Raw genomic sequence first — 24,841 nt, forward strand, 5'->3', positions numbered from 1 at the left:
ACATTCACTCAAATGTGCACATTACCTCTAAAAATTCCTGATCTAGGTGAAGATATTCCATATTTAATACTGGTACTGTGTCCCACTAGGGTAATATGAGTCTTTTGCTAGTTAAGCTGGTCATTATCATAAATTTCTCTCTACACATGTATACTTGACTAATCTTTAAATGTGACTTTACCTTCAGAGAAGTGTTTTGAGAAAAGTTGTGGGACAAAGCTGCAAGAATTATGGAAGAGTATTTTTAGAAAGTCTTCAGAAAAAAGCTATACAGGTTATATTTTTCATGTTCAGTATACAAGTCCACACATAAGATCATGTGGAGGCTAATGCAGCCTGGATGCCAATAATATGAAGAAACATGCAACATCTATGCCTATAACATTGCTCAGTGTAATTTATACTATGATTGCATTATGATGTTGTAACGTGTATTTTTGGTATTACATGTCTGGAGAGACTGGAAATTTTTGTAATTAGACCTTTTCCCTTTAGTCTTTTTAACAGAATCTTTTGCTAAGCTTTATTTTTCTCAAAGAGAGTTGATATTTGAAAATCAGTTTGAAGTATTTACAGGAATCAGCACTCTTCCCAAGGGTTTTGCAAGGACTCAAAGTGGAATCAAGCATTCAGAATGTCCTTAGAGATTGTGGTTTACTGAAGGACTCTTTTCTTTTTTTTTTTTTCTTGACAAATATTTAGTTTAATAAAAAGTGTTAGGCAAGATGCAAAGTTTTTTTTTTTTTTTTTTTTTTTTTTTTGTCTTATTCTACTTTATATTTGTATAAACAAGTCTTATAAATATTTGGCTAGAAATCTTCCAGAAAACACTGAACGGAAACACTAGGGAAAAGTTTGGTTGGCTGGAATTCTGACAGTAATGGAAAAGTAAGGTATCTGGGGAATCAACTAAATTTACAGTAACTAACAGAAAGAATCAGGGCAGATGCAGTGGGCAATTCACACTGAGTAGCCTTTGCCTTCACTCTGAGTTGCTTCTTTTGCCAACTGAATGTAACAGGACTCATACTTACTGTTTTTATTCATGTGAACTTTTGCATTCACTTATCTTTCCTGTCATATACACATGAAAAGGTGTATTTTTCTTTGCAAATTATCCATGTAAGGCAAACCAATCCAAGTATAACAAAAAGAGGGTTGTGGGGTAGGGGGAAGAAAAGTTGTTCAACTGCAAAAGGCATTTTTACATGAGAATGCCTTGGGTTTTTGCTCTTTATTACTGTGGGAAAAAACACTCTAATAAATTGTTTTATAGAGGTGTTCTGATTTAAATATATTCTGTCTTGTTTTCTCTACTCCTTTGGAACTTCTCTGTTGCTTTCCCAGATGGAATACACACAGGATTTTCTTTGATAAATACAGAAATTCCTTAATTGGGAATTCAGTTTGTGAAATGATTTGAGGCTTCACACACAAAGAAAAAATAAACTTTTAATTCATGGTATTAGTACATGTTGAATACAGCTATATTCCAGTGATGTGTAATTTTAATTGTAATTGATAGAAACTTTCTTAGGCTTTCCCTCATTTTCTCTTGGAACAATACTGGGAAGTAACAATATTTGTACAAGTTTCACTATAACCAACAATTTTAGATCACCTAAGCTTCTGTATTTAACTAAATGTCATTTGCTGGATTGGGGTCACTGTTTAGCAATTAGAAGGTAAGCCATTAAAATAAGTATTTTAAGATTCCTATGACATCTGGCATAACAGCAGTGTGATTCTGAGGTAGCATGAATTATAAAGGTCATATTTATATATTACATATCCAGAATTAGTATTTTCTTCCTTCCTTCCTTCCTTCCTTCTTTCTTTTCTTTTCTTTTTTCTTTACTTTTCTTTTCTTTTCTTTTCTTTTCTTTTCTTTTCTTTTCTTTTCTTTTCTTTTCTTTTCTTTTCTTTTCTTTTCTTTTCTTTTCTTTTCTTTTCTTTTCTTTTCTTTTCTTTTCTTTTCTTTTCTTTTCTTTTCTTTTCTTTTCTTTTCTTTTCCTTTCTTTTCTTTTCTTTTCTTTTTCAAATCCAAATTCACTTTTGTAAGTATGTGGAAATTCAGCATATTTAAAATTAAATGCTTTGAAATTTTTTGGTTTAGAAATAATCAATATGAAACAAGTTTCATAAAACAGATATGGCATTTTGAGTGCACAGTTGCAAAGCAATAATTTCTTACTTAAAATATTCTCTTTTGCTTTGGAAAGCACCTGAAGTGCTTTCTCACTTCTTATCTCCTCGTTTTCTATTTGCTGACATCATTTTGGTTATTGCAAAACCTAGCTCCCCAGGTACTGGCCCAATCCTTGTGACACATGGCATGGCTGCCCAGTGTCCCTGCGGAGACTTCAGCCCTTGGCTATAAGGACAGCTGGTGGAAAGACCTGGCCCCTCACAGGTTCAGTTCCATTAGCCCCACTGGTAGGCATTGCATGGGGCACATGGTTGGCACTTCCAATGATATCTTTCTTGTTGTAGACAGAATGGTAAATGTGTTCTGGACTGACAATGCTCATAATATAAAATATTTGATCTTCTAACATGTAATTTTAAAATGAAAGAATTTTCTGAACTTAAAAAAAAAATAAAAAAAATCTATGAATGCCCTGTTTTACCTGTCTAAAACTTTGGTATCTTTGGTGTGACAAATTCAAAATTATTAGTCCAAATAACAGTAAGTAAAACAGGACTGAAACTTAGAAAAAAATTATTGTAGTTATATTTCAAAAACTGAAACAAATGTTATTACCAGGTGCCTATGTATTTCCTCCTCTCTTGCCTGTAAACAGAAAACCTATGTGTAAGTTAACCTGAACTACCATTTTTCTAGTGTAAGGTTTAGTGTAAAACATTCTGGCCAGCTGCCATGGGAAGCAGAAAGCTTATAATTTCAATTACACGGCATTTCAAATAGAACAGCCCCTAATGTGGGAGATGGGATTAGAGGTGGCTGCCAATATTGCATCTGAGCTCTGAGGAGCTTTATTATTTTTACAGTACCTAAAAAAGCATGTTGAGAAGCTCGCATCCAGTGCTTGAACAGATAGTAGTAGCTGAAAGATTTAAAACTTTGGTGAACTCTTACAAAATTATGAATGTTGTGTGATTAACCTTCAAACAAAATATTGCATAAAAGCTCCACAGCTTGAATAACAATTGTCCTTGCCAGCTTCTTGGTCAGATGGAAAGGACACTTGCAAACAAATTGTTGAATAAGCGGAATTTTTTGCACTGGGAGGAACCTCTGTCAAATATTTCTGTTTAAGACATTCAAGCCATTCAGCAAAGAAATAGTGGATTATACAAGAAAATTAAGTGTGGTGGTCTTTTTTACAATATTATTTCCTGAAGTTACTAATAAAATTTGCACTTGAATAGCAAAACTATGTAGAATATATAATTTTATATAGAATAAAAGTTCAATCAAAATGTGTAACATATATACAACTTGTGGGGAACTCAGGATTGAATTAGATTTCACCTCCTTTTTATTGTGATTAACTATCTGTATTTTTGGTGTGAATATGCAATTCATCATTAAAAGGTAATCTTTAAAAATGAGGAAGCACTGTCTCTTGTGGGGTGAGGACTCTCCCTGCACCTGAAAAGAGAATATGTGTTTGTACATGGTCGTGCCTGTTGAGTACCTGGACATTTTAATTTGAAGTAGGCCCAAATGACATAGAAAAATATCATTGCATTGTTTCATAATACTTTTTTTATGGTCAGCAGGAGGGGGTAGTTTGTTTTCTAACAGGTATTTAATTTCCAGATGATGTAGGTAGTTTGGAGGCCTTCCTCTTGGCCTCAGATATTCCGAAATGTTGCACATCTGCAGAAATCCCAAGGCATCTGTGGGTATTACAGGCCAGCCCATGTTGTTTCAGCTCAAGATCAAGACATTCACATTTGCACTGTTTGTTTGTGTTTTTTTTTTTTTTCTAGGGATAAAAGCTATATAATGTATGCCATCAAAATGACATTGTGCTGCAGATTGAAGTACTTATAATGATCTTGAAAAACTTTCTTATTCTTATGACATCCTTAATAGTATTTGTGTACCACCATGACTTTCCCAGTAAGCTACAGTATTTTTCAGAAGTTCAGGGAACCAGTGATGAGAGACATTGCCTTTGGCTTTATCTTTTGTAATTTATGTTTTAGGAGTAATTTTGCTAAGTAATCTAAGTAAAGAATACACTAATGAATATATTGTTTGTGAAGAAATAATGATGTTATGTAAAGAAAACCAATTAAGAAGTGGATGCATAGTTGACCTTAAAAGTTAACAAATATATCCCAAGGGTTTTGAACATATTTCTGGTGCAAAGAGACATCGTCTTACCTTCAGAGTTTGAAGGTGACATGAACAGGGCCCAGAGCTGTTTTTACAAGTTGAAAAGGCAAGGATGTCTTTCAGGAATATCCTCATATTTAGATTTAAAATCTTGTTAATATGAATAGGCCATTTATAAATTTTGTGCTAATATTTATAAAGCTTAATGAGCTATCAAGGGCAACTGCAGTTTGGAAGATACTGAAGGCATTGAAAAGGACTACTTCTATACATATACTTTATGCATACATACTAAATTTTTCAACCACTTTCAGTCTACTGTCATTATCATTAAAGTCTGAGGTAACCAAAATGATTGTTTTATCTCTGCTGTACCTGGCCAGTAGACAAAGGACACTTTTCAGTAAAGTAGAATAAGAAGATTGAAATAAATGACTTGCAAGTCTGAATCTCTCTTAAATGAGATATCTGAACTGCTGCCATTCATCCAGTGGAGAGAAATAGTAACACTGAATTCTGCTGTGGCTGTGTAAATTCATTTCTTCTTGCTAAAGCATTTGAACTGACATGCTTTCAGAGCTTCCTTATTAACATCCCTTGCTTTCAGCTTGTGCTTATCCCTTAGGAATAAGGCTGTTACATAAATTGCTGGAGAAACAGAGAAATCTTGTCTGTGTTTATGTATTATGCACTTAAATGCATAATCTCAAAATATTAAAAGATATTTTTCATGTTAAGTTTTTTTTTTTTTTTTTTTTAATATACATATATATATATGTATATAACACATTACTTGAGCCTGCCTCCAAAAGGAATGAAATATTGTTTCTTATAGCCCTGAAATATCTAGCATCATTGAAGGAGCAAAAAACTCATTACACTGCAGTTTTAATGTCATAATAAACTCTATTTTTTTTTCAGATTTTCCAAATCATTATTTTCTATTGAGTGTTTAATTCTAAGGCAATATAAGCACATCATTTTCCATTAAATTAAATTGCTACTATTAAATATCTCATGTTCTATAACTAGTATTAGAATATTATTCTGGTCTTTTGAAATGCTATTCTGAGACAAAATGTTGTCAACTTATGATAGTACATACTACAAAAAATATGCACAGTTTATCTAGTTATAAGAAGATGTATAACTATATCTAGTTATAACAAAAATTATACAAGATTTTAAAATCTGAATAGAAGCATGCAAAATATTGCTGATGTTTGATAATGGTTTAGTGGTTGATATCAGTGGTAGGGGGATGGTTGGACTAGATGATCTTGGGGGTCTTTTTCAACCTTAATGATTCTGTGACTTCTATTCTGTCTTTGTGATTTGGAGTCTCCAAACTGAAAATTATTTAATTTAAATATTACTCTTTTTATTTTTTAATGTGATGATTGCCATTAAAAAATAATTTTTCTGCATTTATTTTAGTTTCTGTTATGGGCAGTAGGCTGAGATGCTTTCACTCAGTCACCTTAGTTGGTATGTCTTACATTATTGCTGTACATAAAGGAAATAAGTATGGTAGAGGAAAAGGTGGAACATAAGAAGAAACAATAGACATTTGTTGAAGTGAAAGATTTCTCCATTTTGTATATAGAAAATTGAAGACAGAGAGTGAAAACCTCTCAGCAGGATAACATTTGTAAGTCTATGTGTTTAGAGGTTACAGGGTTAGAGAAAACCCATAATTATTTGTTTATGATAAACTTCAATAGAGTTGAGAATAATAGACAAACAATTTGGTCTTCAAGTATTACCATAGCCCACTGACTAATTTTTATTCTTTAGTTCATCAGAGTTATATCTATGCATGAAACTGTATAAAAAAGAGTTCATCCTTATAACCTTGGGGATTTTCCCCCTATATTCATTATTATTGCCCTGCTGTTTTTGTTTGTTTGTTTTGTTTGTTTTTGTTTGTTTGTTTGTTTTTTGTTTTTGTTTTTTTTTCCCAATTATGAAAAGATACACTGTTGAATTTATATAAAAATGGCCTCTTTCCCCCATAAAATTCTGAAGATCAGAGTATGGGAAAAATAGGTTAAGTAATCAGAATATTAAATTTTTGTTACAGGGTCTATTACTCTTTCCCATCTCTTATTTTGTTTCTTTTATTTCAGAGGAATCACTCATACAATGAGTTACTATTCTATCTAGAGGTAGTTATGGAGTAACTAATAACTGTTAGAAACAAACAGATGTGAGTAATTTAATACAGGTGACATCAACAAGCCAGGTTATGATTTGGATGGAGAATTCACAGCTTGGACTGAAGTGGCAAATTCTCAAAATCTCTTGGGGAAATGGGTGAATAAAGTATAGTGGTATGTATGAAATAAATGTGTTTGCAGGAATACTTCCATTTCTGAGTAATTTATGTTTTATTCACCTGTATATTTACCTGAGATTAAATATGTGTAAATTTAACTGGAGTAGAGCTTCTGTAAAAAAACAAACAAACAAACAAACAAACAAACAAAAAAAAACAAAAAACATTTGGCAAATCAAAAAATGTCAATTGTGTTTTTAAAATGTTTTAAGAGGGTAGGATTACCTGCAGTATGACCTATTTCATATGCAAGAAAATATGAATAATGTTTTTTTTAAGTGTGGATGTGGAACTTCACAGTATAGCTGTTGCTTTATAAATATAAATCTGTGTTAACAAATTAACAAAAGACATGCTTCACAGTCATCAGTTGAATACAATACAGTGTTTATTGGAAAAGATTTTAAAAGATTATATTTATAGATTATATCCCATATAATAGTTTACTTCTGTTGAATTATGCTTAATTAAAAAAAAAAATCAACAACAAAAAACAAAACACAAGGCAGCTACAATGTTTGCAATTAAAGCAAATTTTTTGTGGGCAAAGAGGATAGCAAACTTTTGATTTTGTGTACATCCTTTGAACCATTATATGCTGACAGAGCCCAGCCAGGAGAGCACCACCACGTGCTGCAGCTCTTTGCAGGATCCCATTCATCCGCTGGTGACTTGGGTACAGCGCGGCAGACTGCAGCAGCAGACCTCTGTGTGCCTTCCCTAAATGGGGTCATCAGTTTAGGTCTCCCTCTTCTGCTTAATCATTCTTCTTTCTGCGATTACATCAGCTTAATGCCTTTGAAACCCTGGCCCCTCTCTAAATTTGTTTGACATTTACTGGAAGATTAAGAAATTAGTAAGAGGTAAATGATGATGAGACCACTGCATAAGCTTTATTTCTTTGGGAAACCAGAGAAAGTAAGACTCCCCCTACACTGCAGATGAAATGTTTTGCTGAGGTAATAAAGTAAAATTTGTTTCACATAGGCTGTTAAGAATGTTTTAATTAATGTTTTGTTCACTGTTTTTATAACCAAGTCTTAAGCATTCCATCATATACTTCTAGTGTATTTCAAGGAAGCATATAAAAACTTACTGAGTTTACCTCATAGCATTATATTTCAAAACCATTACTTGAAATTACTGAATGGGTTCCAGAAAATGCAGGTAACTTTTGAGTACCACAGCATTCAATAGCGAAATGATTGGGTAGGCGTTATGTTTGCCAGCATCTGTTCCAAATGGCTATGTTGCCTTAATGATTTAGTTGCTGTTCCTGAAAGAAGTACTTTTTGCAGTGATAAAATAGCACTGGCAATTTTGATTAGGAAATTCTGTGATGTTCCCAGAAGTGCTGCTTTGCAGAGATACTGTGCCAAATGTTATGGTAATTTAAAGTAAGTGCAACCCCCACTAAGTAACTGGAATTGCATAGAATGTAAATCATTGAAGAATTTGTCCTGTTAAGTTGTCTCAATGTGCTCGTGTGCATGTATATATTTGAATTACCCTAGAACTGTTGATTTTGTACACCTACAATTTATGTTATTTAAGGTAAGAAATTATATTTTGTACTTTTTGCATATGAACATTATTTATTCTGCACAGTGTACCCCCACCAAATTCACTATTCTAAATGAGTTCTCATCCCCTTTTTAAAAATTGTTTTGCATATAAACATGAAAGTACATTAAAAATATTCTAATGTATTTTTATCTATGTAAGTCTCAGCCAGCTTGGACCCTGGATGCCATGGGTGTGAGACCTGGAGGTTCTCCAAGACAGAAACTCTTAAAGGACTCCTTAGCAGCAAAAGAACTTCAGACCATGGAAAAACATCTAGCTGGTATGTATGGTAGTAAGAGATAATAAAATGTAACTTAACTTCCTATGTCAGTATGACAAAGGAAAAGACAATCTTTTTCAGATGCTGATAGAAAATAGGTAAAAACTTTATTATTGTCCTCAATGAAGAATTGGATCAGAGGACTTCAGATAATAATGCCGTGTTTTTGCTTAGCCTTATTTTTTTCATACATTTGCAAAAGATGAAGTGTCTGTGGTATCAGCAAGTCTCCCTCTTTCTGTTCTTTCAGTAAGTGCAATGTAATCAATTAGTCCTATCTAGGACATCATTTAGATGCCTGACTTGTGACTTGGACTACCTGTGCAACGATGAAAAATAGTCCTCTGTCTCACATACACCTTCTTAAGGAGCTTGCCTTTCTCTTATGAACATGCTGTGTAAAACTGACTTTTTAACATTGGCACAAGTGGGTGCCTACAGCTAAATTAGTGAGTAACATCAACTGTCAGCATGTACCTAGGTACCCTGGTATTTGAAAACAACATTTTCACAAAATCAGATTTTGAAGCAATCAGTTTTCCTTTCCTTCCTTGCATATGGCTCAATAATACTTTTGTCTAAGATCCAGGCTCTTGTGTTACTGTATCTGTTTTATATCACATGTAAATGGAGTTGTGCTTTTTTGTTTGTTTGTTTTGTTTTGTTTTGTTTTGTTTTCTCTTCCCTTTGGCAGTTAATTCCAGTAACTTGCCCATTTTGTTTGTTATACTCATTCTGTGCTCATTGCACACTTCTAGAATATATTGTACCACAAGTAGAACTTTTAAATGCATAAACAGTTGTGCATCTATACATAGTTTGTAAGTGCATTATGAATGATATCCTTATTCTGGCATTTCTGATATGCAAGTAAAATATCTTTGTGTTGCTCTGTTGTCTGCATTTTAATTTCCTTTAAATGACACTAACAAGGGATTTAAAAAATGCTAAGTCATAATTCAGTTCTGGTATTTACTGTGTATCAGATAATAATACCATGTGGCTGGAGATTTATATGTTTTGTTTTGTTTTGTTTTTCCTTACTGTTTAAAAAGCTGTTATTGAAGGAAAACCTGTGCTAAATAAAACTGAACAATTACATTATGAAAACATGTTAATTATATGTGGAAAAATGATTAACATAAATGGTTTACCTGCAGACTTGTTTACTATATGAAATGAAGGAAACATGAGCCACAAAAATGTTTATTTAGCTGTTATTAAATCATTTAATATTCAGATATTTCTTTGCATACTGTATCACCATGGGAAAGTTAGAGGTCTGAATTTTGCAAAGACAGAAATCAGTTTAAAACAGGTAACCCACATTGTCGTTTATTGGCCCCTGGATTAGAGCCAGGCATCTTACAAATTCCAAAGTGATATGTATTGATTTTTTTAAAGCATTATGGAAGAATACTTCAAGACATAATTATTTCAAAATGGAAATAATTAATTTTAGAGGCCAGTTTTTAGTAACATTATTGTAAGGTTGAGGTGGCAATTAGAAATATTCTTAACTGTGTGATAGAAAGAATAACTACATTTTAAAATTGGCTAATTGGCTAGCATCAGAACATTTAATTTTTAAAGAGTTGAAAGACACTTTTGTCTGAGGCTTTCACAACTATTTCATTTTTATCACCTTTATTTATTTTTTATTTTTTTTTAGTAATAGTGTTTTAAATGTGAGGAATTTCTTGTGTTGAAGTAGTAACATGAACCTGATGTACCTTATTTTCCTGTTTTCAAAGTGCTACTTCAAACTATATTAATGTTGAAGGTGGCACATATTTAACTATTTTACATAAAATATTATTTTTATACGTATAGTATACCTATAATATTTTATATTATTTTTATTCTGTTTACCTGGTAAGAAGACTTGCAAGAAAATCTGATTTTCTGATATGCAGTTTAGAAAGTGTTTATTTTAGGACTTTAAGGAGCAAATAAAAATGAAATCCACATTTTATATATGTTCACTTAATAGGTGATTAAGTCAGTGCAGCCATGCTGATTTACAGCTTCTGGCTTGTACAGTTTGAAGGAAAATAACATTTCTTTTCTAAAGGTAAGCAACTGTCACCATCAGAATCAAATTACAGTAGAGTACATCAGTGAGAGTGAAAATTCAGAACTATTGTGTGAGACGAAATGAACTGCTCCATAAGGTTCTTGACATTTTTACTTGCAAGGAATTTTCACTTTAGTAGCTATTCTAACCTAAATTCTAACTTACCTTCAGCTAACTTTGTTGGATTTATATCATTAGGAACATTTATATGAATTACATGAATTCAGAAGATACTTTCCTCACTATACCTGAACTGTTCCATTTTTAAATAGGATCTTGTTCCTTATAGTCCTCCTGTGTAGGGTAGGGACTGGAACACCAAATGGGAGTCAGCTTTCTCTCTTGAATTCTAGACCTTGGGGACCCCTTCACCTGCTGAGGCATTGAAGGCAGACCACAGTACAAAATTCAGATCCAAGCAGGATCACAGATCTAGATGTACTTGAGGTGAAGAGCCCCAGAGTTTTGTTTGGGCAATAGACAGTGAGACCAGAATCAAAAGTCTCATCTTGAACCAGTTTTGGATTGCCCTTCAGTGCGGCTAGGGACTGTGAGTTTAGTTCATAGCTCCATTTTAGCTTGATACTAATGAGAAACTGCAAAAGCCACAGAGAGAAAACTTTGATGAGATGAGAGAGGTTTTTGTAGGTTGTAGTGACATTTATAGCTCGATGATTCAATGAAGTGGCAATATCGTATTTCTGTGGGATAGATGTGTGTGCAGTAAATCAACTGTAAATAACTTCTGAGGACATGATCATGTGAAACTGTTAATTCTGATGCCTTATATCTTAAGGGTGAATAGATTTTCTCTCCTCAATTTAAAGTTGTCACTTATAGTAGAGAAAATCAATAAGAATTTTAAACCTAAGAGAAACAGAAGTTTTTTTGTGTGTGTTTGTTTGTATGTGTGCACAGATATTGAAAAGGACCTAGCACTATGGGAAGAAGCAAGGCTCTCAAGAAGCCCTAGTATCCAACACCACTGTTTAGTTACATCTGACCATCAAGGCAATCTTCAAGCTGCACAAGGCCAAAATCCAAGGCCTCAGGTGCCGCCTCCAATGGGGAAAAATGTTCAACTCCAAGGAAACAAATCACCACCGTTGCCCACTAACAGCCGAGCACAGGTCTCAAGTCTTGCAAACAGCCGGCCTCCAACACCTGGTGCACAAACCAACAGGTCATCGACTCCATCAACACCGGGAAGCAGACCTGTGACCCCAAACAGCTTGCTGTCACGGCCTCTTACCCCTAGTAATCAAGGAAATAAAGAAGGTGTCATCAATATGCACAGAAGCCGATCTTTGACCTCTAAGAGCCAAATGGGGAGGACCCTCAGTGCTGCTTCAGGGCTCTCTGTGCAAATGAGTGGAGATGTTGTTGGAACTGTCACTACTCAGAGAAGCAGTTTATCAGAAGTAAGATTTTCAATTTAATGTTTTTGCTACTATAACATGAAGACGAGATTGTGTTTTATGTTAAAGTAATATCAATATACTTAATGTAACTTACTGCTTTGAAAAAAAAACCTTGAAACATAATGAAAAGTAGCAAGGAAATACTGCACAGCTTTGAGAAGTACTGATGAGAGAATGTCAGGATTATTGCACAAATCATACTAAAACACTCATGCCCTAGATTATCCATGAGATCTGTAGGATCTTGCTTAATGCACAGCAGTTTTATTAGCCTTACAGTTTCTGAGATGCATATGTCTGGACTATTAAACACAACTTTATCTTTTTATCTTATCTTTATGATTCCAAGGTATTTTATTCTCCTATCCTCCTGCTGCACTGACAGTGCATAATATTTCCTTGGTCTGCTTTTTTTTTTTTTTTTTTTTTTTTTTTTACATACTGGAATGATTAGTTAGGCATCTCTGAATGGACAGATTTTCTGAAACACAAAGCTGAACTTCAATGAGAAAATGTCCAACATTGCTGAATCACTATCTATCCCTATTGTGCTTGTTAGCTAGACTAATTCAGAGCATAAGAACTTCCTGTCTTATATTAATGGCTTTTATATGATTAGTCTTTGTATTAAAAAAAAAAAAAAAAAAGAAAAAAAAAAGAAAAAAGAAGTTAAAGTACCTTGTAAATTTTGAGTGAGTTCTCCTCTGCTAACCTTAGCTGCCTTAAAGATAACATTACTGTGTAGGCAGTGGAAATAAAAGCACCTGTGAAAGAATAACCTTGCTGTCTATCTCAGATACATGCCTCACTAAGGTGATTTTTTCTCAGGAAATGCCAATCCTTCTATATTGACCCGTATATTTAGCAATGGAAAAAAAATCCTCATTTTTGTTTTTGAATGGCAGTGCATTAATCTCATCACTTGAGCTAGTTCTTCATCCAGCTTAAAAATGGCCAAAGGTGACTACGGTCAATATATTTTCAAGCCAGAAATTTGAAAAAAATATGTAATTGTAATAGAAATCTTTTTTGACAAAATCATCCATCCACTGTTTGGAGGGATGGGTGTGTTTGTGTGTTGAAATTTTCTCACATACCAGAGAATGAGGATTGAAGTTCACTTTTTTTTTTTTAACTAAGAATATTCAGAAGAAATGAAGGGATTCATTGTTTCTCACTAAACACATCATTTTTTTTGGACTTCACTGTAGTCATGTGATGCCAACTTGGATTATTGTCGTACAGGATCCTGCAAGTGCTATGTGATGAATATTTAATCTCTACCAAGGGACAGCAACTCTTTCAGTCCCTTCTGATACTTCCCGTAACAAGACAGGCAATTAAAAATGCTTGCTTCCACAGCCTTTCTGTGGTTTAGTAATAATAATCTTGAAAACCCATTTCATTTGCTGTGATTTTTTACTTCTGTTTCTAAAACCCCAAACTTTGCTGATACCTCTTATAATAGTGTCTTGTTATGCATTATTTTAATGTGTACATATGTTTGTCTCAAGTACTTTAAGAAAAGAGCAATATCATGTTTTAGAGATAGAATAGCATGTCCAGTCTCATCCAGTAAGCTCACTGTAAAGCTGGCATTAAATCTCAGCATTCCTGTGCAGAATCGTATCCCCTGTTACGATCCCTGATAGAAGTGACAATTTTCTTTCTTCATCACTGGGCACAATAGTATTGGCTGCTAGTCCCCCAGCTCAAACCATATTAGTCCCTTCCTGACAATCACAAGACCTTTGACTTAATGGAAAGTTCTCTTGGGACCAGCTCTGATTCCAAGGGGGAAAATGGCTAGTATCACGTGTTCATACTGGTGAGCTTCATCTGTCAAGCTGTAGAGCCCTCAGGTCTCAGAAACTGACTGTTGGAGGTCTGGCCAATCTACTGCTGCCAAACTCATGTTTGAAATGTTACACTGGAAACTTTGGGAGCTCTTTTAGCTGTCTTTGTCCATTCAAGTTCCTGCTCACTTAGGAAAAGACAAGTGGGTAAGGACAGATCATACCCAGAAAGTATCTCTGTTCAGTAATGTGTTTTGCCATGTTAGAGGTGTCCCATCTATTTCTGTCCATGTGATTTCTCTTTGACCGTGGAGAGAAATTTGGAAAGTCAATGGAAGCTATGTGAAGAACAAGAAAGCTCTTTCTTTGTACTTTTGCAAATTAAAAATGTATGAAACTAAAAGCTGAGACTGTAAATTACTTTGCAACGTTCATTGTAGGTTTTGTATCCCCTTCCTGTATAAAAACAGCAAAATAAAAGAAGAGAAATTGCCTTTATTTTTCTTACAATTACGGTGTTAACAGGAAATTTCCATTAGATGTGAATGCACTGTGGCTATATTACCAACCTTATACAAGATGATGTGGTAATATTTTGAAAAAAAATCTGCTTCCTTGCTCTCATGTGGCATTAATGGAATTAATCAGTACAAAACTGATCTATATTTGATGAGAATATGTCAGTTGAAAAGGAAGCAGATACTGAGTACCAGCAAAGTGTTTTATTATAAAGAGCTTGAATTTAAAAAAAAACAGGTATGAGTGGACTTACAAGGTGCATGCTGTCACTTTTTTGGTTATCAGGACTTCTAACATATTTCTCAATGCCTTATCTATGCTTCCTAGTCTGTAATGCGTTTCAAAGATAAGAAGTCTAAAATACAAAAGCATTCAAAGTACAATTCAGAGTTCTTTATAAGTTTTGATAAAGTTCATGCTATAGCTCAGGATGATTTAATCTTGTTATAACGCAAGTCTTAAATAATTTGGCAAGTACTTAACATATCAGCTGTGAAGAATTTTAATTTAATGCTCAAGACTTATAATGTTCTGAGATTTTGTGGACAAGTTTCTGCCTCTTGGCACACATAATATTACAAAGTTTTAACAGGTGTGTTCCATTATCAGCTCTGTTCAAGGCTGAATTGAATTATAGCAAAAAATGCTACCTAGAGAAATAGTTTTATTATTTCTATAAAACTAATAAATCAGGGCTTCAAATCCTTTTGCAGAGATACCTTTATGAATTTACTGTATCCTTTGGTGTTTTGTATAAATTGACAAAGGAATGTTGAATCCTGCTTATCTCCTTAGGATGGACGCCATTAAAGTGACACAATGCTGTGATAGTTATCAATAGCTGTAGAGATGAAAATACTACTGCCTCCCTTGTTTGCCATCTTGTTTTCTCAGCACTTGGAATTTTACAATTACTTTTTTCATCCAGACAGTTTAAAGTGGTGTTCAGTAATATTTATGGGTCTGTCATTGTTAATCCTGGGAAATTTCAGCTGATTTGAACACAGCACTGGTCTCCTCCTAGTCACTGGTGTATAGAGCACAAGTCATAAGGACTCTCTTTTTGGTCAGGTACTTCCATTCTCTTGTACTGCCTGGCTCAGTTCTTCGTTCTATTTTTGGAATATTAAAAAGCATGCTGACTAGTGTGAGAGCCACTTGCTCCTTCTGCAAGAATCCTACTACATGAACCAAACCCTTTCCCCATTTCAGTGCTGTAGTCAGCAAACTTTTCTTGAATAGAGAACAGTTTAAAATGACATTACATTTGTAAGGCCTGGGTCTGCTGCCTGAGCTTCATGTTGGGTCATTGCAGCAGTTTTTTAGAATTTTTTAACAGATTACTAACAGAGTTAACAATTTGCTTACACCAAGGTAGATCTCGATTGAACAGTCTTCAGTTTCCAAGAACTGAGTAAAACAAACCTAGTTTATATTTTTAAACCAGATGACCTACCAATAAAAGTATTGTTGGGCGCTATGAATACATAGATTCTTGAATACTTTGAGTAAGTAGATTCTGATTTTCAACAGGTGTAAAATGAGACAGGGCTGGTAGCCCCCTTTTCTGTTAGGTGCTTATGAGAATCTGGCCAGTAATTTTATGATATCTGGCTGATGTTTGAGTTAACTTTTGGAGACTCAACTTGCATGTCTGAACTACTGTTGGAATGAAACAATGCATTCCACTCTCATCTCTTACCTTCAATATTGCAAAGGAATCTGTCATAGTATTTTACATGTGTGTACATGATTACATGAATATGTGTCTATGGAAAAATATTTTTATATACATACATATATACATCATGTAAAAAGGAGATGATTGTAAAACATTTTTAAAAAGCATGTATTCAGCTGGATATGGATTATTAACCATGTATAACATTTGTATTTTGATGCTTAGAGTTTTATGGTATCTTGGAGACGAAAGTTTCCATAGCATTTTTCCTTCCTAGACTTTCTCCAATAAAACTATAGGTTCTATATCAGGTTGCAGGTCCTCATTCTTATGGGATTGAAAACAGTGAAAATTCTGACATATCAAAGTCTTGTTTAAGCAAATGATTCATGACATGTCTAAGCATGGTCCAAAAACTGTAGGGACAGATAGAATATCTGCATTAAGATTTTATTCTGTGTCACTGTATTTCTAAGATGAGCATTTATCTATCTATCTATCTATGGCCATTGTAGATTCATAAATAAAGATATTTTTTTTTCCAGAATAAACAGACAAATAAACAAGAATTATATTAAAAAAAAAAAAAATCTAGGGAATTTGTATACTCTCTACATTCTGCTTTTATTTCAGAGAAAGAATTTTTTATTTATTTTTTAATTCAAGGGCTTTTCCTCTCTAGTTAATTCAAACTAGAGTGTTTGCTACAATCTTCATTTATGTAGTACCATTCTGTCATTCTGTGTCACTTTATCTAAAATAGATCTGTTTGTGGCAGGATGAATTCTTACAACAGCTTCAGCTTACTCATCAACCTTGGATATTGCCGAGTGACACAGAAAGTGAAGGAGTGGAAGCTGACCAAGACAAATGTAAGTATACTTGTTAGGTGATGATAATATGTCAAAATAAATAAATAAATAAATAAATAAATAAATAAAACTTTTAACTTCCCTTTTACGTCTTACCAAGTCCTGCAAAGGAGTAATGCTTGTTCAGAGATTTTCTCATAAGTAGCAATTACTCATTTATTTAATGGCTGAGCTTTATATGATTAATTTCCATAAACTTTCCTACAGTCACTGAGCATTGACAAAATGATCACAGACCAGTTTACCCAGCTAAGTGAAACAATTTGTACTGATGTGTTAAAGTAGTTGTTCCAGAGAAATAGCATGAAGTTGAAATAGATGCTTTGTGTAGTAAATCTGTATTGACCTGAAAAAAAGCAAAAAACAAAACAAAACAAAACAAAACAAAAAAAAACAACACACACACACATAGAAACTCAGCAGCTCTAAAAGGTAGAACCTTTTTCCTCATTATTTCTGGTTTGTCTGCATTCTTCTGAATTCCTCTGTATGAAAAAAAAAATTGTTCTCAATCACACAAGTAATCCTTAATTTCCTACACTCTTTGAAGCAGCTATCTAATCATGAAAGTAAAGGTCAGCAGGATCATAACCTAACTGAGAGAACAAGTAACAACAAGTAGCACACTATAAATCACAATACTTTCAAACTGTAGCAAGTTGTATCTGACTACAAGGTACCTGTAAATAATATTGCTGGGAAAATTAAATGTTTTTCACATTTTCTTTTTATTTTGCAGTTGTTTTATGATCTGTAAGGGTGAACATACAAACTATTTCCATACATGATATACTTAAAAAGAACAGGTGATTTAATCAGCATATTTAGAAAACTTAATATGTGTGACTAAAAATTCCTTAAACATTCCTTAAAATAAGAAAAAGACAATCTCATCATGGAGTCAAACAGTTGTGTATGGGATTCATGGTTAATGATAATCAGGCCAGATAAACAGGGCATATTTTAAAATTATGCCACTTCAAAAAGATTTCTTCTATTCATATAGCAGTTTCACAAATCCATAAATAGCCCAAGGTTTGACTCTGAAGTTTCAGTTTACATACTGAGATACTGAAGGACATGAGCTATTTTTTTAACACTAGTAGTGTTAAAATGAAGTTTTATGTATTCAGCTGATTTTAGTCCAAAGTTGGTAACTCTGGTTTTGCTTAAATCTGAACCTACCACTAGGGCTGAAGCATAAGTGGCCAAAGGGAGAGCCTGTCTGGTACCTGCCCTATCTTTGGACATGAATTTTCCTCTGTATTTTTCTCTAATGAATTTACAATCCCACCAACATTTACAGGACTGGCTGCACGTACATGGACTGGTTCTAAGTATGTGATAGGGAGACGGATGCTTCAGGGCACATCAGATGTGCAGCAAGTGTTTGCTTGAAGCTGCTGTACCTGAATTGTGTGGGTGAGGGCATTTCTGAGCATCCAAGATCCTGTGCTATAAGATTTCAAGAATTCTGGGAGATAGTTACCATTGCCAAGTGTGAGAGAATAGCAGATTATAGGTTACAGTATTAAAAAATATCAGTCCTGTCTTCAGATCAATAGAGATTATACTTGTCTGAGTAATGTTTGTTTTTTCTGGATCTGAGGGCACCAAGAATAAAGAAGGGAAATAAGGTACCTGTAAATTACAGTTTCTTTAGCAAAGAGAGATCTGCAGCGGTAATCTACTCCTCTGAGACTGTATGTCTGCATGGTTAACTGCTGCATCATTTCTAGTTGGTTGGTCTTTCTACTAACATAACTAAAGTAGTAGAACAAGGATGTTTATCAGAGCAATAATTCATGTATCTGAAATCTAATACGATTAACGTTATTGAAAATAACAATACTACCTTGCCTATCTGAGGGGGTATGCTAGTGACATAGGCAAGCAGAAAGTGCAGAACTGCCAATGCTGGCAAAGAGAAGCTGGCAGTTCCCAGTTGTAAAGTGGGGTGTCAGGGAGAGGCTTGGCATACTTGCTGATGCCAGTGCTTGCAGGTAGAGCAGCTGGCAAGATTGTGCATCATTTTTCACTCTCAAGTTAATAAATCTGTGTGGATGTTGGGTGCATGTGATTTAGTGTTGAGAGGCCCAGGAGTTCATAATTTATGAGTCTTAGCAGAAGAGCTACAAAATTAATCTTTACAATAGCAACACCTGTTCTTTGACTCAGCTTTTAATAAATTACATGTGGATAATATTTACCACATTCTTTGACTACTTTGAGATAATAGCAGCCAGGTGTAAAGCTAGTTTTTGGTAGTGGAAAAACAATGCAAAAAGAGAAGATATTTGAGTCACCTTGGGTTCTTTTAAATTAATACCTTGTGGTTAGTGTTCTACAAGGAAAAGGATGAAAAACTTGGGGAGGGGGAGGAGGGAGAGTACTACTTTCAAATGAACTCATATTCAGGTATTTAAAGAGGCTACTTTCAAAGCCAATAAATGATAATTGAAAAGATTTGAATCACTTTGGCATTTCAAAATCTTCCCCATAAGCATAATTTGCAAAACAGGTACAACAGCACCCACCTTGTCTTATGGAAATGAGATCTAGGGTCTCAATTCATAAAAATCAGACTTTACTTTCTAAATCCTTTAGGCTCTCTGACAGCATCTTAAAAAATTATCCTTGTCAGTAAGATCCAAAGATAACTGGAAGTCAATCATTCTTAAAATTTCATATGAATTATAAGAAAATTTGAAATCAAATAGGTACTCATATAAAAGAATATGAATGATTACAGCTAAAAAGATTTATGTTAAAGAAGGAATGAAAAACATTGTAAGAAATATTGCCATTTTTTATCATACCCTCTCCTTCATCTTTTTGTGCTTAATTATGTTTGCAGACATATGTCAGAAGGAGAGATAGGTGTGTATTTTTTGCCCTTGTAATATAAATGTTGTGATTAAAAAATAGGAACCAACACACAATTTAAGTACTTCTGTTATTTAATAAGGAAATCTCTTCTGCCTGCTAGATGTGTTATTCTTTGATATTCTATACATACTGAGCAAAGAGGAGTGAAAAATATCAAGGCAATACAATCCAAAATCAAGGATTTGTGGCTGTTCTGTGATTTTAGTGTCATTAAAAAAAAACTGTAGAAAGGGACTCATGTTTTCTTCCTTAGATGTCACTCTGGACACTTCCCCATTGTTACCTTTAGTAGTTTGCTTGTGTGCTGATTCTCTGCAGAGGGTTTTCAGAGGATGCATAAAGATCATTCTTGGAAAGAGAAGGGATCTGGAGAAAATATTTACCACTTTCACAATGCTTCAGTTTACTTTTGCCAAAGAACTCTCATCAGTTTTCTTCTTTACGGGGTACTGATGCAAGGAAACAGAAGAGCTGCATCTACAATCACCAGAGCATTTTTCAGACAGCTTTTATGTGAAGTTTCAAGGAACTGGCAAGAGTCAGCTTGAATTTTCCCTTGGGAACAGGCCCTAGAAATATTGCTGGTTGAGAAATTCTAATGCATCACCAGCTTCCAAGAACCTTGAAAGGACAAAGGCAGTCTTTTGCTGTAATTTGACCTACTATCTGTAGTCCTGGAAAGGACTTGCTGCCCAAGGGCCTGAGTCTGCTTTCTTGAGTAAGTCGAGAAGTAACCCTCAAAGCAGATTTTCCCAGGCTCGAGAGCCCTGGACAAAGAAGATTCATACACTGACAGTCAGTCCATTTGGCAGATATGCACAATAGGTAAATAAATTAGGCTGTTATGGAACTTGATAATGGGTCAATCCATATTAAATATATACATATTTGTGTGTGTGTGCATGTGTGTATACACACATTTCTTGACCTGGTGTTGTTAAGGCATGTCAGTTGCGTAATCATTGGCATGGTAAGTGGTTGGCTACTTACTATCAATTCACCCTAATTTCCACTTTCCAACAGGAGCAGTAGATACTCATTTCTAGCTCAGCTGACTGGATACAAGTCTTGTAATCTCACCTACTGATCTGTGGCAAGAAATTAAACATTTAACCACTATGCATCTGCAAACTGTCTACTAAGTTTTTGCAGTGGAAAGTCAACTGCTAACAAGTAAAAGCTGATTGTTGGGAAAAAAAAATAAATTGTTATTTCCACCCCATTCATTCTCATACTGGTCTTGAAACACTGAAGTCAAAGGCATTCTACCAATGACTTCAACAAAGTATTGAGTAAAACATTCATTTTCCCATTCTGCACAAATGTCTGCCTAAGAAAAAGGCCCCAAAATGAAAGTTTTTTTGTAGAATCAGGAAATTCATGCCATGTTCCAGTAAAATTGCAAACTTTACAATTATTGACTGTGGGTAAAATTCCTTATGATGAACAAATCCATACATCTGAATGGTTATTTTTCTTAATAAGTTATGAAAATAGGTGGTCCCAAGACTTGGAAAACTGCTTGATCAGAGTTGATAAAAAGGAGAATTTTGCTGCTGGAATCTGACTGATGTGAAAGTTTCCTCTTACTAGAGCCAGGTACCACTCAGTATGAGTAAGAGTAACAGAATCAACCAGGCTTAAAGCAGAAACAGTTGATTGACACCTTTATGATATTAACACACATTCCTGTCAGTCAAATTCAGCTGTTTGTGTTTGTATTCTGCTCTGAAGCAGTATTGAAGCACTGGAAATTTTCAGTGGATAAGGCGAGGCTAGGACTTTTTCTCAAACAAGTACACTAGATATATGACATAACAAATGTATTAGTTAATTACATGCCTGGTTAATAAGAACATATGTAATATGTATAGTTGGAGACTTCTCCCAGTGGTTAGTAAATTCACAGCAAAGAACTTTTTTCTTGTCCTGGAAGTGAATCTGTGTTCAGCTTCTGGGAAACTTTAATTTGAGATTCCACATTCTTTTGGAGAAACTTACTGGTATATTTCTTCCACCAAATATCTCAAAGATGGTAATATAAACTACAATTTTAAAATGTCAGCATGTTTTATCGCCCCATCCCATATAGCCTTCCTATGGAGTGCCATGAAGGTTTTGTGTGCTTGGTTTATGAGTTGTTTTCCAAAATTTTCTAGACAGTTCCAGGTCTGTTTCGGAAGCGGAATACCAGTCAGGATTGATTTCCTTTAAATAGAATTTCTCCAGGCCTGTTGGATAGCTAGATGTCTTGCAACACCCATAGCTGAAGCTTAACCATTTCATATAACAGCTTTTGGAATCTGAAAATGAGAGAGAAAACAATTTTCTAGCCTGGAACTTTTTCTACTTGTATTCAGTTATTTATAGATAGTGAAATAAAGTAAAGATTGACTTTATTTCAACCAGTAGTTACATCACTCTCGAAAAGTTAGGGGAGAGTTCAAATGCAGCTTGGGACAGTTGGAATCAGACGCAAGGTTCCTAATTTAATTGAATGTGCTGTTATGGCCTTAGTTCACGTCAGTTTGTTTCTACTATCTAATATTTGGTTTAATCTTGGAAAAGTTCCCATTGAACTAAACATTTGAGGGGAAGGAGAAATTTTCCATTGTAGTGAGAAAAAAAAATCTTTTATTTCAGTGCAAAAAGCTTTTTTTTTCAGAACAGGTTCCAAACTCAACTATATATTTTTATGCAACTTGCATTATTATGGTAAACTTAGATTGCCAAATACATTTAACGTTATAAAAGATGACACTGTAATTTTTAAAAATGACATAGAGAATTATTAGGACACACATTAAGTAAATTAAAAGCTGGCTTACCGAGGAATCAAAACATAGAGTTTCTAATGGGAAGATGTAGATGAATGGGGCTCATTAGTGCCTGATAGGTTTAGATAACCAGTGGGAAGGAGAAGTTGAAGTTATTAAATGATATGAATCCCCTGATATAATGGCCACATTCCAGTAAAATGCACTTTATTATAACCAGATGAAATATATTTGAACCAAATAAAATATATCTGGCTCCAGAGAAATATATCTGTCTCTGCTGCAGAATAATGAAGCTTTGTCCTGGAAGGCAGTGACCTAATGGATTTAGGATGATCACAAATGAGAGTGAGCTCTCAGCATAATGCTGTAGTAAAAAAGGGTAGATCACTCCTTGAATGTCTAAAAAGCTAAGTAACAAAGCAATTACTCAAAATAGTATCACCTAAAATCCACAGTTTGGATTGCATTAAAGATTGGAATTACTTGAGAGATTACAGAAGGTGATAAAACATGACTCAGGGTTTGGGAAAACCTATTAGAAGTTTGCCTCACCTAAAGGCATTCAACTAGGAACCTAGGAGATAATATCTGTAAATAGATATTTAAGTAAGAAAGATTTAACTCTTCAAACTGTGATGGAGGAAATTAATACTGTGTCTTAGCAGCCAGAAGCCCTAATCATTGTAACCAAAATTTAAGGGAGGCAATGAAGTTGGAGTCATCAACATGTGGCGACAGGGCTTTCTAAATGATAGATGTTAGTGTAGTTGGAAATTCTGTAGACAGTATGCAGGTATGTGAGTGATCAGACTAGATGATCACAGCTGGAACTTTTTTTCTTGATGCCTGTGAATAGACTTTTTAATTCTCATGGAGAACAGTCTGGATGTGTAATTTTGGTTACCTTCCTGGACACTGCATGTTAGGCATCAATAAAGGTGAGCAGGAGTTAATGATCATGAGTGTACATTTGTGCTGCTTTAATTTCTTCAAAAACTGCCTTATATTTGAGTTTTCACACACTCAAGGTATTTCTCAGTCCTCCCAACAGTAGCTGGTTAACATCACGCTATTACAAACAAACAAAAACTCCTTTTTCTTTACAGATTAAAAACATATTTTCTTACAAACACTTAAAAATGTGCATAACTGCATTTACATGTATACACATTTTTGTGATTTTATTTTATTTTATTTTATTTTCCCCTTCCCCCTAATGATTTTAAACAACAAAGGTTCCCTGAGTTGTTTTTATTATCATCATTTAGTCTTTGAAGTAAGGGCTGTCCTTAGTGAATCAAAAATATAAAACAGAAAATGTAAGAGTTCAGATTAATATTGACCATAATAATTACAATCAATGTAATGCTATTAATACTTTATTTTGCTCTACACAGTCATACAAGTCTGTAAATACCATGAACATAATTTGTACTTTGAAAATTTTAATTTTGTGAATGGTATTAAATGAAAATGTACATCATATAGTTCTATAAATACTTTGCTTTTTATTTTTGTTTTGTTTTGTTTTATTTTTGTTTTACTTCAAAAACATTGACAAGTGGGATTCTGAGCTTTTAGGAAAAAAAAATTGTCCAAATTTTTATATTACACAGAGTTCTATGTCTTGTATAAACAACTTTGGATAGATGTATAGGTAAATTAATAGATAATTATTCCTGCTCATCACTCCAAATCCGTACTGAACTTTATTAAAATTGTGTTCCAAAATAAGAATACAGACAAATATTAATTTACATACATTACAATAAAAATACTTTTTTAGCTGTGTATTGATATAGCAGCTACATATATTGAGCAGAACTTGTATTTGAATCATAAAGAAGTATATGTTTTGAAACACAGCCTGTTTAATATCATTCTGTTAGAAGATTAGTCTAAAAGGTCAAAATCAAAATAATAATTGCTAGGAAAGTAAAGCTCTTTCTCTAACATTAGTGAAAAAATTTTGGAGAATAAAATAAACTGTTGGTTTTGCTGAATAATCACTGGCAGACAGTTAATAAGGCTAGCCATTACTGAAAAGAAATGTAAACTTTTAATGGGAGTGCAGTCTAATTTGCTGCATGTTGATGAAGGAACTTTAATTAAGTCACTTTATTGGGTTTTGACTATATCAGGTTGATAGACTTCTAGACTTTGCTTTTCCAAAACACCTGTTTTGTTGAGTGAACATAAATTAAATATAGCTCTTAGTGAAGGAATGCAACAAACAAAGAACTGATCTGGTTGAAATATCATTTAGCAAAAATAGAATATCTTTACTCAGATAATTCAGTCCTGTGTTGC

The 24,841-nt window shown here is 34.0% G+C and overlaps 1 protein-coding gene across 1 annotated transcript in view; it reads left to right on the top strand.

Annotated features, from left to right (window-relative positions):
• LOC311206397 (uncharacterized protein C8orf34 homolog) overlaps positions 1-16,879 on the top strand; it is a gene marked incomplete at both ends in the record, with an annotated part of 158,997 nt that extends 142,118 nt beyond the window's left edge. The window contains 3 exons of the mRNA XM_084281678.1: positions 8,376-8,496; positions 11,492-11,994; positions 16,769-16,879. Coding sequence (XP_084137804.1) covers positions 8,376-8,496; positions 11,492-11,994; positions 16,769-16,879 — 735 coding nt within the window. The remainder of the gene's footprint in view (positions 1-8,375; positions 8,497-11,491; positions 11,995-16,768) is intronic.
• Positions 16,880-24,841: the final 7,962 nt, after the last annotated feature.

The sequence above is a fragment of the Netta rufina genome (assembly GCF_964035555.1).
Source record: "Netta rufina genome assembly, chromosome: 2".
In the NCBI taxonomy this organism is placed as follows: Eukaryota; Metazoa; Chordata; class Aves; order Anseriformes; family Anatidae; genus Netta; species Netta rufina.